The following is a 15,918-nucleotide window of genomic DNA, read 5'->3' as shown; positions in this document are numbered from 1 at the left end:
TCAAATCTTTCTACTAAATGCATGAAGCAAACTAATCAATTTAGTGCAAAAAGAGACAGTCAACAATATACTTTTTTATTTTATAATTGGCAGGGCTTCCTGTTTGCTCATACGTCACTCTGGTCAACATCAACATTCTTCAAATGCAGTTTTCTTAACTTTCCCCAATAATCATGAATGAAAACAAAATCAGTGATCCGCACTTTTGCATGGCACTCGCGTGGGAGGCGTGATGGCGAGCAGACTGTGCATGGAGATAGTGATCTGTTGTTTTGTTGGCTGAATTGTAGCGGAGGGAGAGACAGGCTGTCTCCCTTTCTTTGAAACTCTGCAGCGTAACAAACAGGCTTTCCTTCTGTGAACAGAAATGCTGTACATCAGCAGAGAGCAGGAGAGAGGGGATGAAGTGCGTACAGACAGCAGGCTGCAGGGAGGGCAATCTGTTGATGTTGACGGAATAGTTGGGTGGGGATGAAATTTGTTTTAGGTTTTAAGTTTGAGAATGTTATTTTGATATATTAGACCCAGGTTTCGAATTCATGTCAAGACTGAGCTGACGTAAACCTGCTGTAGTTATCACAGTTTAAGTTTCATTAATAAGAAACGTTTTGTATCTTTCTGAACTACAATGCTTGATCATGATAATGAAGATGTTTGGTGAGGATGGGTGTTGATTTTCGATCTAAAGCCCCATAAATGTATTTTATTATGACATGAAATATTCATTACTACTGTATATGAGCAACAACAACACAAATCAATGACTGTGTCGGATTGTGCGAGTGTGGTTTAATATTTGATAGTAAGTGGCTCAGCAACATAGTAATAACAAATAATCCAAGCATGTCATTCAGAAGTGTTTTAACCCTGATGCATGGAGGGTGTGATGCTAGAAGATACAAAAATACAGACATATTTTAAGTTCATAAATCTTTGGTACAATATGTAGAGTTCATGTAGGACCCGGTCACTGAGTGAGCAGCTAATGGAGAACATTAGGTTTTCAGGGCCTTTAAAGGGACAGTTCACCCCAAAATCTGAAATTAAAATGTTTGCATTTATCCGTAGTGTTACTTTAAATCTAGATGGTTTGTTTGTGAGATTGTTGGCAATATATGCTGTTGAAATGTCTGTTACGGTAAAAACAAGTTGCTACAGATTGTATATCCAGATCATTGTAACAAGTTGTAGTTGTGACAAGTTGCAGCTAAAAGTAACATTTGCTTTAAATGCGTTCTACCTATTTTGGGTTGAAGACATTAGACAATCCAAGATGATAGATGTTCATTTTGTATTTAACACTTCTTTAAAAATACTTTTTTGCTAAAGGCACAAATGTTGATACAGTAACACAGCCAAGTCTTGCAGGTGGTCCCTGCTGTCACTGGTCTTTCTTCAGAGAAGCTCCACATTAAATATTCTTGGGAGATATTCTTCAAAGAAACCTGGAGTCTCATGCTCTTCTCACATTTTGGAAAAAAGATATGCCATGGCTCCGTTCTTGCACAGATGAGCTAGTGTCTCCTTTAGCAGGGAGAAGGTCTCTGGGAGGTACATAATATCTGCACAGAGCACAAGATCCCAGTCAGAAGAGAAGTCCATGTGGTCCTCACCCCAGGACAGAGGAAGGACATTGAGAAGGGATGTGGGCCAACCACAAAAAGCCTGTTAGCAGAGACGTTGGCCTGAAGCTGTGGGAGAACCAGGAAGGTCTGTGAGGGTCAACACTGCACCTGGAAACAATCAGAACCATGTGAGTCCTATTTGTTGTCAATAGGCTTGTCACAATAACTACTTGTAGTTGACTGTATAAATGTAAACTCATTGGGCCTGACTCAATAAAAACAACATTTAAAAAAAGGAATAACTACTTGTGTCAGACAATATTCTGTTTTTGTTGAAATAACTGTGATTAACAATATTATTGTGATTTTAAAACTATTTTATGCCACTGATATAATAATAATATTAATCTGAAAGGGAATGATTGTCCCAGAGATTGCAAACAAGTTTACAGCAATTAACGGTCATAAAAGCAAAGTGTATCGGTTATAACACTAGATCAAGAGGGTTTAATGGGTAAGTAAACAAAAAAAAGTATAAAATTAAGATAAAAAGTACTTACATCAGTACAAAACAGACTAACAAAAAAGAAAGATGCATTTAGTAAACTAAAAAAGTAATGTATAATGCGCATGATAGAGAGTAATGTTGGCAATGATATTGAAAAAGTAATAAAGAGGAACATTTGACAGAATATTGAAGAGGCAATATTGAACATGATATGGATTTATTATTATCATGGTGTAGATATATTATTATTGTTCTCATTGTCCAATGTTTATATGTTTTGATTTACACAAAGATGCAGCAAATAAAAAAAAAATATATATATTCAGGTACTTTCCTAATTCTCAGGATGTTTAACAGTGCTGGTTAAGTGACAGCAGCACCAGCTGTACCTGCATCAGGTCAGCAGCGCCTCTGGTGGAAAACTGAGGCTAGGCTTGAGAGTGAGCTAAATAGAGAGACCTATCCAATGGACAAGCAAACATAGCTGAAAACAAGCCACCGAGTAATTTTCAGGAGCGTGAAATGCACTCATAATATTTATTCAAAAAACAAATAAAATATAAATGAAAGGTAACAACAAACTGAGACGTGCTGCCAGGATGCCCACCACCCCGGTCCCTGCTCCCAGGTCTATGATGCGCTGCCCTCTCAACTCCACAGACTGCTCCTCCAAGTAACCACCACACAGGTGTAACACCATTATGCACACCAGAATACACCCCACATCGTCAGATAATGCTTAACCTGGTATAGCTGGTATGTTTTTATAACGCCATTATAAATCAAGTGGTCTTTTCTTACAGATTCCCAGACCCGGGAAGCTACGCCGAGGCTGGCCGCGAACACCTGTCTGATGTTCAGCTGCTGGCCGGACAAAGTCCACACGGTGACCTGAGAAAATGCCTCCGCAATACTGTCTTCAACCGGGAACGGGTCGTCAACTTATCCTGCACAAGTTATGGTTGGTAGCTACATACAGTCGCTCACTTGGTGTAAAGTCTGCTACTCAGTATTGTCAGGGTTGGGAATTTACAAGGCTTTTAATTTGACATTTGAGTAAAACATACTTAGCTTCCGGGTTACAGGGCGTGACAAGAAATGAATTCTGAAACACTTTGCACCACACAATGAACACTCTTGAATAATGTCACCCTTAAAAAATATAAACATGAAACACTTGGCTATGTTATATTTTAATATACTTACTTGTAGCCTACTTATGTAGTACACTGTAATAGTATAATAGTAAAGTGTACCGCTACTGCATCATATTATACAATTTGTATTATTCTGTTATACTATTGCACTAAACTACTATTACTAATATAATACTATTTCACTGTAAGTTATGTTTTATATTATCCTATTGAAGTTCATTCTATTTTTATTGTACAGCATTTCATTCATGATGCTATAAAACAGAGATGAGCAGCAAATCCCCAAATTAAAAGAGATTTAAAGGATTTATCAGTAATAATTTATTAGTAAATAGTTAATATAATTAAGTCAGTAGATCGTCCAATTGTGTAAGTGGTATCTTTGCATCAAGGCTGCCGTTCAAAACACACAAAACACATTTATGTTCCAGGTTTATTTAGAAAATCGTTGCAGTCTCCTCACCTGTTTGTTTGGAAAACAAAACTTAAGTAGAGTACCACTAAGACATAACAATTTTTCACACATAACTTTACATCAATGACAAAGATGATTTGAAAGGTGTATAAAGTGTAGATTTGAGCACAGATATGTTAAATAAAGCTCTTCATAAATCAGCACATCAGAACACAAGAACATGTAAAGATATTCAAAAACAGCCAACTGAAAATGTAAAGTGTTCGACCTGAAAAGAAAATCACAAGTGTCTTCATTCTTCTGCTTGTGTTGGTCCACATCACCGTTTTCTTACTGGAGTGGACAATAACAACTGTTTCATTTAGACTACAGATATATACAGTCATTCTGCAACAGACAGAAAACCCCTGAACCTCTTGATTCTTGAAGTTATTAAAAAATAAATTATTATGTTCATCATACTGACATCAGTAGTATTACATCCATGACAAAACCACCCTTCTCCCCTCAGGCCTCAATATGTGCAAACTGCAAGGGTTTTAAAAAGGTAGCACTTTAAGCAAGGACCTTTAAAACATAAACTACTGGGAGGGCACAGGCCAAATATCGCAACGGTAATGAAAGGACAAATAATGTATCCGCTTTGTGATTTGGATATGATCCAAAATGTAATGTTCTTTAGCCCATGCTACACCTTTCCACCAAGTTTCATGAAATTCGGGCCAGTAGTCTTTTCGTTATCCTGCTTACTATCAAACAAACAAACAAACTGCAAGCATAACCTCCTTCACTCATTCAAAAGTGCAGCATATGTAATGATTTCAAAAGTACAATAATCTTAGTATTATTTTTAAATTGTGGAGTAAAGGGATACAAAAATAGATGGTCCTTAAACCAAAAAAAGAAGAAGACTATTCTAATTAAATCTGCTATCGTCCAAATACTAAATACTCTTTCAAGGAACAATACTGAGCCAGGACATAAATGTACTATCGGAATGAACATGGATTTGCAGTGAAATGAAGCTAACTGCATATTTCTGTTTCACAAACATTCTTACTTGTCAAACGTTTCTCACAGAAACAAAATGACTTTAGATTAAACTGGACAGAAATTATAACACTCTGCTTTAGGATTTAAACATTGGTCTTAAAACACCAACGTTCTTTTTGATTTGTTAAGACACATTGTCAACATAGTCAGGCTCAACAAACTTCTGTCACAGAGTCTTGGTGATTTGGGTGCGAGACACTTGATAAAATAGCCAGGGCTCAGACAGATTGATTGTGTCTTTCATTAAAATCAACCTATTATCTCCACACAGCCCAAAGTGCACCTGTTAAGGGGACGAGGAAATCTTCTTGACGTTTCCTGCTGGGTATGAAAGGCAGTCAGCTTTGTTTTGAGCAGAACTGAGAGCAAGTCCAAGTCCACACAGATGCACAACAAACACCCACACAGAAAACAAAAGCCAGAGGAATGGATAATTAAAACTTTGTTCCAAAAAGTATAACAATTAGAACCATGACTATGACGAAGAGGATCAAAATGACCAGCATCTTTCGGTTTTTCTTCTGATACTGTTCCGCCTGCAAAGGAAATGAAAACAAAAAATGTCAAACATTGTATTTTGCTGTCTTTTCATCTAATGAATGAATGAATGAAAGGCAAATCATTGAGCTTCTTTCCATCATGCAGTGAATTGAGATCAAAACAGAGACGATTGTTTAAAAGGTTTGTAATTCATGGTAAATTAAAATCATAACACTGTCTTTAGTCGCTTAAAATCGTATTTTTGTTTTCGCCTGAAGTTGGAAAAATTATTAGCATCTGTACAAGTGTGACAAAAGATTTAAAAAGAAAGGTGACTATCAACTAGCTGAAAAAGTGAAAATGTGTATCAGGACATGAGCCCTTTGCATTTACCTTTTGTAACTGTTTCACTCCCTCTTCGGTTTTCACACAAGCCTGCTCCACATTGAAGTCAATTCTGTCGAGAACGGTGCCCTATAGGGAAAATAAGAGTATTGTTATTGTTGTTATTTAGTGATAGGCAGTGACAGGGTATATGCAGGAATCCTGAAGTCAAATTTAATACCTTTTAAGACCCTTTCCATACATTTTAAGACCTCATCGCAACTTTGAGTTCTAACCGGTTACATTGGCTACACACTTTACCTCACATTTACTATATTGATAGTAAGATAGCAAAACTAAACAGAGTGCAGACAGACTACTGAAGCCTCCTTTCCACATGAACTTCAACCTCTCTGTGAAGGTCAGGTTTAATGCAGTATGCTGCTTTGTTGCTTCTGTAGACTCTGTGTTCTTTCATTCCAGTAAAACTCCTCAGAAACCATTAGAAACCAGTATTTGACCAATAAACAAAACAATTGACAAAACTTTGAACTATGAAATATGTTAAACTTTGGTGAGCTTCAGCGGGGTAATGCCATATAGGAGCTCCCTCTCAAATACCCAGGGGTTAAATTGGGCTGGGGCTGTCCGGGGCTAAGCCCTGGCACATAGGACGATGCTCTGACGTCATCACCCTCACACATTTGTCATATGTTTACAAAAAAGGATATATATGTTATGATTTTTTTCGTTGTTAATATAGACTATATTTAGGGTCGATATGTGTTGACTTTACTTTAAAATAGCAGATCTCTGTGACCGGATATAGTTTGGCTTAGACCCCGGCCCCACGAGGACGCATACGGTAAAACGCATACGCAAGCGCAAAAAAGGCTTCCGTTCACACGTATTCGATTCATTAACGTGTCCGTTCACACTAGACCGCTGGAAATGCTGGAAACGAGGCCTTGTAAGTGGCGCTGCTGCCTCCCGAAATACACCAAAAGCAGTGAAGAAGACCCCGGAGCATGGTTGCCCTTCTGTTTATTCTCCGCGGTGGACGGCGTGTTCTCCTGCTGTATATCTCTCCGGTAGTCCACAGCAGATGAAAAACACCCACCTCACCGCCTCTTCCAAGGAACGAGGGGACCGTGCGGCAGTTTCCGTAAAAAAAATGTTCCGCCGGTCAACATGTCCGTTAAAGTTTAAATCTTCCGTACAAAATTAGAAAAGTGCCGGTCAGACGTCTTCTTTGTTATTTATTGAGCTTTCAAACAAATTGATAACGACTCTGTTCTCTGTATAATAATATAATAATATTTAATAAACGGTGCCTGCCTCTCTTTTCCTCTCCCTCTTCTGACAGCCCAGCAGCAGCAGGAGACGCGGGGAGAGGGAGGCGGGCTATTTCATCGTTATCAGAAAATGATCATATAGGGCTTACACACGGAGCCGTTGGACCCCCAGAGCGTTGCGTATGCCGGTCTACCCACCTTGGGACCCGTTACCGTAGTCGCTTAGTTCCCCCCACCCCCCACAGAGCGGAGCAAGGCAACGAAACTTAAAATAATAAGCAGCATTTTACGGCGCGCGCTATGCATGAGGCCGCCTTAGGGGGTTTCCCGACATGTCGTTTCAGTAAATTAAAGGGTGTTTCACTGTTTCATGTTGTCGTTGCTGTGGACCTTCTTAATACCTTGGAAAATGCCGTTTAATACTTTTTAATAGCCTTAATTTTCGCTAAATTGATTTATCAACTTTTAATACTTTTTAAGACCCCGCGGACACCCTGAGTGACTTAAGTAGTTCAGTAATTATCCTTCAAGCTCTGTTGTTACACATATGAAACATCAACATGCTTTAATTGTGGAAGTCATTAGGGCAACTCACGGACAACCTCATGCCATAATTCTTATAAAGCCTATTTATTATTTCTGTGTGTTACTGTGTCAGGACTTCTTAAAATACCTGTTCCACCACCATTCCAGCCAAGTCCCGGAATATCTCATTCAGATCTGAGATGGACTGCACTATCTGTCGGATCTCCCTCTCTCGTTCCTCCACCATAACTGTGTTCTGCTCCACCAGCATCAGCTGGTCGTCTGTGAACCCCTGATTGAAAGAATTAGGTGATTTTATGTAACACAATTAGACATGTAATCTCCCTCTTAAATAACACAAATTATTTTTAATTTAACTGAAAAGGAAAGAAAAACAAGCATTACATATTTTTTTCCACCCATATGGAAAGTGATAACATGACACAGTATACCTGCATTAATAACTCAATGGGTATTAAGGCTTTTAATGGATGTTTTTTGTTCTTATCTTGTCTGTTTCATGTTTATAATTTAAAGTATCCCCTTTAATTGTTCTCTATGAAACTCTTAATTTGGATTTACTTGAATGAGTGAATACATGTTATTGGATAGTCACCTTGTCATATACAGCTAAATCTTCATCCTCTTCCATTAGGGGTCCAGAGTCAAAAAAGTGCTTTGATCTCTCCTCACGATTCTTCATACCTGGAATATAAACCAATAATCAACCCAAACGAACAACTTGAAGATAAAAACATGAGCTATAATCTTGTTAATTGCTACAAATATCTGAGAGGCAGGATGAGAATTCAGAAACACCAATCAGACAGCAGAAACTCTGCATATCTTCCGTCGCAAACTGAAAACGCATCTATTTCGATTGTTCCTTGGCCATTAAGTTTTTGCTGAAAAAATAGAGTATTTTTAATACTTACTACTTCATTTAGGCCTTGTAACTAATTCACCAGCACTAACTATGGTATGATCTTGCTTGAAGTGAATATATCTGCACTTCCCTTGTTGTTCGGAGTTTGATTCTTTATGGTTTTTGCACTTATTGTATGTCGCTTTGAATAAAAGCATCAGCTAAATGATATGTAATGCAATCATAGCTTCCATGCAGTCCTTACGTTTTAAGTAGCCGGACTGCGTGTGCCTGAAGTTGGTGGAGAGCTCCTGCAGGCTCTGAGCCAGCGACGACACCACGTTTCTCAGCAGCCTCTCCTCCTGCTCGGTACAGTGGCCACAGCGAGTCTGCAGCCCCGTCACAGCTCGCTGGCACCGATGAAACATCTGCAATCAACACAAAGATAGTGAGTGAACAGCTACTGGTTTCCTTTCAAACACTTTACATGAAATCAACACCACAGACTGTATTATGCTTATATGACTTTGGGCTCAAGCTAAAACGTGTTCCAGGTCTGGATAAGTATGAAAAAGGAGGATGGAAAATATTTTTTTTCCAAACTAGTGCCCATATTCTGTTTTCTAAAATATATGTTTTCCAAATCCTAAAAACATTGGAAAGATAGCAATTTTATTATTATTTCTAAAAGCATTATCTCTATTTGTGGTAAATGTCTGTACCTGTGTTATCTCCTGAGTAGTGATTTCTATGGCATGCTCTTCCTCACTACTGTCATCAAGTGTAGGTCGATTCATATGCTTGTCATGAAGTAAAGCCAGATCCTTCATCTTCTGCCGAACCCGAGTGATTTCATACTGGATCTGAAAGGGAATACACAGCGGTTGAAAGCCATGTGACATTATTCATACAGAGGACTTAAACCGTTTTAATATACAGGAACAGATGCGTTTTTGAGTATTTGGTCTTACAAAGAGGGATACTGTATTTATATGTCAACCTTTAACAGATACGTCTCTATATATTTCTGCTTTAATCTTAAGTGTTTCACCTCATCAATCCCCTCTGTCCATTTGGGAGGCAGCCTCTTTGTGACGCCGATGGCTGCTTCAGGATCCAGACTAATCCCTGACACCAGGGCCATTCGGTCGTCAGCCAACTTGAAAACACAAATTATAAATGATTCCATTAAAAACGTTTTCTAAAATAAGTCAATATGATGATGCATTAACATGTTTTTGGTGTAAATAATTAAAGGGAAACAACAGTACCTCATCGAGCTCCTAATATGATTGGCAGATAGCAGATGGTCCCATCCAATAGAAAACAAGGAGAAGGACAGAAGTAACAGAAAGTTAGCCCCAGAAAAATCAGCAGTTAATACCAGAAAAGTGATTTTGCATCCACTCCCCTACTGTATATAACTAATACATTTGAAGTATAATATTATAATTGCTGTACAGCAGAGGTACATAATCTCTGGCAGTTGAATTGAGAATCATTTTTTCTGAGTTTACATGTGTGTATGTGCAAAAGTGTAAATCTAGAGAGTGAATGCAACATCACATTTATCTAGAAAATATGTGCAAATGATTCCACTTCAAACAAACCATTAGGTGTAAGAAACATAAAGCAAAAAAGAGCAGGACTTAAATATGTAATAGAATATGAAACAGCCTGGGCCTTATTTTGGATAGATATGTCTCTTGTGTCTTGTCTTGTTTGAACTGACAAGGCAAGTTTATTTATATAGCACCTTTCAGTATGCAACAATTCAAAGTACTTTACAAAATAAAATAAAATACATTTAAGAATAAATACAGTAAAACACATTATATAATGGCATTTAAAAACAGGCATTTAAAAAGGCAAAGATAATAAGATAAACACAACAGTTATACAATACATGAATAAAAAGCAAACTGCAGTGTGAATATGAGCAGTTCAATTAAAAGCAGTTCAATTAAAAGCAGTTCAATTAAAAGCAGCAGCAAAAATATATGTTTTCAGTCTCGATTAGAAAATAGTAAGAGTCTCTGCGGACGTGCATGATTCAGGCAGTTTGTTCCAGATTGTTGCGGCATAATAGCTAAACGCTGCTTTTCCATGTTTTGGTCTTACTCTCGGAACCGAGAGCAGACCCGTCCTAGAAGACCTGAGACACCTTGATGGTTCATTATTATGCAAGAAATCGTTGATATACTTTGGTCCTAAACCATTTAGTGATTTAAAAACTATAGTACTTTAAAATCAATTATTTGGCCGACTGGAAGCCAGTGTAAAGATTTCAGAACCGGACTGATGTGATCCACTCTTTTAGTGTTAGTGAGGACTCGAGCCGCAGCAGCTTTCTGATGGATTTCTTGGTCAGCCCTATGAATACACTATTGCAGTAGTCCAGTCTACTGAAGATTAAAGCATGGACAAGCTTTTCTAAGTCCTTCAGGTGATAGTATGCAGATTTGATAACTGTTGAAATGTGTTAAAATTCAGGTCTGAGTCCATCGCTACAGCCAGATTTCTAGCTTTATTAAAGTCTCTTGTGCCTTCTGGCAAAGTCAGTTATTTTAAAACAGCTTTAACAAGTTGAGTGTGTGTCGTCTAATGGCAAACACTGTTGTTTTAGTTGATTCAGTGCCTTTTAGTCACTGCAAATATATTTCAGTCTTTGTGAATAGATGTTATAACTGCACTACTGTAAAAAGAATGGATCACAATCTCAACACTGGCTAATGTAAATCTAATCTGTGACCTTGGTTGGAAAGTGCAGATACAACACCGTTTTACAGCACCTATGAATGAACTCTCATACAGGGACATTGGGACAAAACACAGACACTGGAAGACAAATACGATAGTAAGACACAAACGTTATATGTTACATGACACATAGTGTGGTTGGAACAGTGTAATGTGTGTTCTGTGAAGGGTCTATGGAGGTCTAATTAAAGAGTGAGTGAGTTTTTACACCAGAGGAGACCATCTGAATACAGATGTTTTATTCATGGTCCTTTATGGCCCTTTCACTATTTCTCAACACAGCTTTTAGAATTGTGTATTATTAAACTTTATGAGGAGTGAATATGTCGAAAACAGCAGTTGCACCATTGAGCATGACATATTTTTACCTAAATGGCCTCCCCTCAGGTTAGGAGAAGTCTGTGCGTATAACCTTTCCTACAGAAGCACATTTTCGCAAATGCAAACTTAAACTGCATATTTGGATATCGCTGTGTTCAGTGACTCTGGATGTACAACAGGGCTGGGTATAGGAACTTGATACTTTTAAGATGACGGCAGAATTAAACCAGTAACAAGTTGTATCAAAAACGTTGATATAACTAATTAGAATTTGATCCTTTTTGTACTCATGCCGAACAAAGGGTTCTTTGTAAGGTTTTGCTCGCAGCCAATCACTGCAAGAATCATTAGATTTATTGCAACAAGTGATTGGCCCGCTACCGCAGCAGATACAAGACTGTGGTGGTAAAGTCAAGCACAACCACAGTCATACTGAGTTTCCATCATGATATACTGTATGTGAAAGGGCTACAAAAGTAGGTATCAAATGAAGTACTTAAATGAAGTATGCTCTGGTATAAGACTGGTATCGTGTTTTGTAAACTGATACCCTGTTGTGTAATAGAAGCTTCGAATGAAAAACCCATCAGTCTTATCCAATCTGAACTTTTACTTTATATTCATTAAACAGTTTCCAACAGGAACGGTGGAAGACAGAGAAAATGCACTCGATATGCTCGTATTCAATTTTCATAACAACAGGAAGGTGTCAGAGGAGGACACATACTTGCACTTCAAAATAAAAGTATTTCCTGTGAAACGTTGTACCTTTTAACTTCTATCAAGAATCAAATAAACAAATGTTTTACTGCCTTAAATAAAACAAGTTACAACATACCCAGGCCTAGAGGACAAGTTGGCAGAAGTAAATCTACTTCAGCAAGCAGTTAACTGGTTAAAATATTCACAATCGGGTGTGAATGGTTAAAACACACTCTGCACCTGCTCACTGAGCTGTGTGCCCTGCACCTGGCCTCTACTGGAGAGGTGAGGTGAACTTCAGCACATACACAGGAGAGCTGTGAACTGCTCATGCTCAAGCTTAAAATATGTGATACATTTGCTGAGACCCAACATCTCATTTCCCATCAATGTGGTATGTAAAATAAAATTCCCCTTCAACGAAAAGAGACAACAAACTGAGGGAGAGAAACCTATGTATGTTATGTGGTATTTTCTCAAAGATATTTGAATTAAATTGAAATTAAAACTGAGTGAGACACAGAGATACACAGCAACAATGGTGTCTGGCCAGATGTGATCTACAATAAATACAGTTAATTTTAACATTGTCATGGTTACATTCATTTCTTTAATAATAGCTTCAATAGATTTCAATAAAACACCTCCATAAATATTAGTTTCAATATTTAAGTAGTTCAGGATATTTTAACAATATTTTGACTTTATACAGTGGCCACAACAAAAGTATTGCTAGAGGATATGTTCCTCTAGCAATACGTTTGTTGTGGACATCAAAAACATGCATTATCTTTTATAAAAACACACCCAACATATGCTACCAACGTATTTTATCTTTGAAATGAGCAATTGCTGACTAATATATAGATTTTCTCCAATGTTTACTCAAAGCATTTAGCTATTACGAGCTGAAAAATATATCCTTGCAGTCCATCTTCCTCCATCACTGAGTCACATGGAACAATTAGCCCTGTGTGAAATACAACTATACCACTAACTACTACTATACTTATAGTACTATATATACTGCATCTAGCTAAGACAGCTCAGTGACTGGCTAAATGCACACAACACACAAAGTAAAATGTCAAAACGATGCAGACAACTCACCGCAGCATTGCTACGTGTACTCAGACGGGGGTCGTATGTACTCACTTGCTCAGCCAATATCTGCCGGTTTTGGATCGCATTGTTCCGCATTAACAAGAAGGCATCGGTCAGACGCCTAGTGGCCATGACTGCCTTTTGTGATATCTAAATTTACACTGAATAAAATGCGGATCAGGCGATGATTATTCAAATTATGTCCACTGCCGCTGACCTGCAGCTAACACAGCGCTAGCTTTAGCTTTGCTGCGATGGAAGATGAGGAAAACTCGCGATACAGCGCCAATAGTGGGCAGCAAACGACCTCAGTAATATTTATCTGTCAGGCATATCTGAAACTTAACGATTAGTTAAAAAGGAGAAACATGACCGAGGGTTTCCACTCAATTTGTTGGACTTAACGTTAGATTAGAAACGTTATTTCGCTTTTAGGCAGCTACGGAAGTAGGAAAACGTAAACACCTGCGTAAAGGGTTTCTTCTTCTTCTACGCATTAAATGCGGCTGTCACCTGTTAATTTGAGCCCGTTACCGCCACCTACTGCCTGTGGGAAAATGACTAGTCTAGTTTTCACCTAAATGATGGATGCGGGAAGGGGGGGAGGGGTGCCACAGTTTCGTTACTGTTACTCAGGCCCCCAGCGCATCACAGTTTCGCCGCTGCGAGACGCTCCTACTAGCCAACCATCCAGCCTAATATCTACTTGCTGGTCAGGCAGGTTGACCAGCTAGTAGATATTAGGCTGGATGGTTGGCTGGTTTAGAGGGGTTTTGGACCCTTTAGCTGGCCAGGATGGCTGGTTTAGCTGGTGGCAGTTAAATCGGCCTCCAGCTAAACCAGTCATCCTGGCCAGCTAAATAAACCAGCATACCAGCATACTCTGGTCACCAGCATCCATCTATCACCAGCTTATGTTTAATAATAGTATTAAATATACCATGCTGGAACCTTACCAGGATTCTAGGCGACCAGCATACATTGTTTAAATACCGGTATGATTATTTAAACCAGAGAACATAAATATATTACAAAGACTCATTGTGTCATGTATTCTGGTATCTACCAAAAATAAAGACATTGTAAAGTGTTCATAACAGTAATGTAATAAATAGCAATAAATAGCTAGTTAATATAATAAAATACACAGTAACAATACAATAATGATACAAATGACAACCAACCTGAAAATCAACCTAGGCTACTCCAAAAATATAAATATATTATCTAAAACAGGTGCATTTGATTTAAAATAAAAGTAATAAACATAATTCAATATTTAAATGGTAACAAAAACAGTAACACTATGATAAGAAAAAGGCAACAAAGAAAGTGTTTTTGGTTTTGGCATATCCATAATGTTTCCCGTTGTGTAGCGTCCAGCCTTTCCCAATCTGGCCCAATCTGGCCTGCATTTATGTCTGTTGAAGCCACTTCTTGAAGCAAACTGAAAATAAATGTACAGATATAAGTACACTGTAAAAAGAAAACTTGATATTTACGTTAACATTTGGGCTGCTGTGGTTGCCAGAACTTGACTGTTAAAGTATGGTAAAATACATTACAAATTACAGTTGGTTGGCATAGACGACTCAACAATTGCTTATTATTTACAATGGCAAAAACCAATAGAGCTAGTGTACACTACACGGTGCAGCTGTATTATCTGGGAAATAGAAAAATTGGATCAGGATTCGGTATTGGCAGACAATCAATATCAAATTAATCAGATCATTATTAGCATCAGCATTTGATCACCTTTGTCGACTTGCAGCCTAAATACAAAGATAACTCCACCCCTCTCCTATACCACTCTTACCTCTAATAAGCCTTGATAGAATAGTGTCCGAGTCACAGGGTCCAGAACTGACTGAAGACATGTGGAACAGAGTCCCATACAGGCATGGTTCGATGTACAGGAAACTGGAACTTTGAACAGGTGTTTTCATCTTTACTGCCTGAAGATTCACAACATATTGATCAGGTGTTTGATGTGGGCTGGCATGATCCTTTCTGCAGTGATAAATAAAGAAAACAAAGAAAACATTATTAATAATAGTAAATGATGGTAACAACAATACTATTAGTATAACAATAAAAACATTTTTTATTATAGGAATGTTAAGAGACAAAGAAGTTGTAAACATTCTAAGAGGCCGACTGCAAAAGCTAGACTCAATGGCTCTTGATGACATCAATGAGCATTCCCAATAGACCAGCATGACATCCATGCTGGTCTAGCTGGTTTAGCTGTCCAGGCTGGTCTTGAACCAGCAAGAGGGGGGGATGCTAGTGAAGCCTCGCAGCGGCGAAACCATGCCGCGCCACACCAATTGCGCCGCATAAGCGCATTGGTGCGCCACATTTTCGGCTCAGTTGAGGCACCCTCCGCAAGATGAGGCCCCCTACGCAAGGTGAGGCCCCACGCAGTCTGCATGATCGGCCTGTAGGGAGGGACAGCCCTGCCTTTACTTATGTACACGTTTGAGGTATAATTTCTTTGGGTATTTTCCATATCCTGCTTTTTGGATGACATTATGATGATGATGGAGGCCAGAAGCATGGACTTGCAGTGTTGACTGGTGGATTGATTTCACTTATGTGTACGGGTTGGGTCCAACTTATGTTACTAAAACATGTCTAGACGATGTCTTTAAGTGTCAAAGTCCCTATTTTAATTTTGAAACAATCCCATACAAGTTTCATTTAGACCAGTGCCGAATTCACCATACATTGGGGGGGGACACATCCCTACCTTTATTTTGTACCCGGGGGGTTTATTTCGCTGTCGCACGTCCGAGTCCAGCTTCAGTTAGCGTTGATGCTCCAAGCAGGTCAGTCATG

The 15,918-nt window shown here is 38.5% G+C and overlaps 2 protein-coding genes across 2 annotated transcripts; both read right to left on the bottom strand.

The window, feature by feature from the left end:
* On the bottom strand, positions 1-3,015 carry LOC307041609 (EEF1A lysine methyltransferase 3-like; the record flags this gene model as incomplete). Its single annotated transcript, XM_079685067.1, is given in 6 exon segments — positions 1-1,464; positions 1,468-1,667; positions 1,670-1,704; positions 1,706-1,733; positions 2,656-2,770; positions 2,875-3,015. Coding segments are annotated over 6 exon segments (588 nt in total), but the record flags the coding sequence as incomplete, so codon positions are not given.
* Positions 3,016-3,649: 634 nt separating this feature from the next.
* Positions 3,650-13,569, bottom strand: stx16 (syntaxin 16). The gene is made up of 9 exons (XM_079680952.1): positions 13,081-13,569; positions 9,459-9,470; positions 9,239-9,346; positions 8,910-9,050; positions 8,453-8,615; positions 7,939-8,027; positions 7,471-7,614; positions 5,572-5,652; positions 3,650-5,234 (listed from the first exon to the last, which is right to left on the bottom strand). Exons 1-9 carry the CDS (start codon positions 13,204-13,206, stop codon positions 5,133-5,135), a joined length of 966 nt encoding a protein of 321 aa, XP_079537078.1. The 5' UTR covers positions 13,207-13,569; the 3' UTR covers positions 3,650-5,132.
* Between the last annotated feature and the right edge of the window lie 2,349 nt (positions 13,570-15,918).

The sequence above is a fragment of the Notothenia rossii genome (assembly GCF_949606895.1).
Source record: "Notothenia rossii genome assembly, chromosome: 5".
NCBI lineage: Eukaryota > Metazoa > Chordata > Actinopteri > Perciformes > Nototheniidae > Notothenia > Notothenia rossii.
This window is presented reverse-complemented; position numbering and strand designations above follow the sequence as displayed.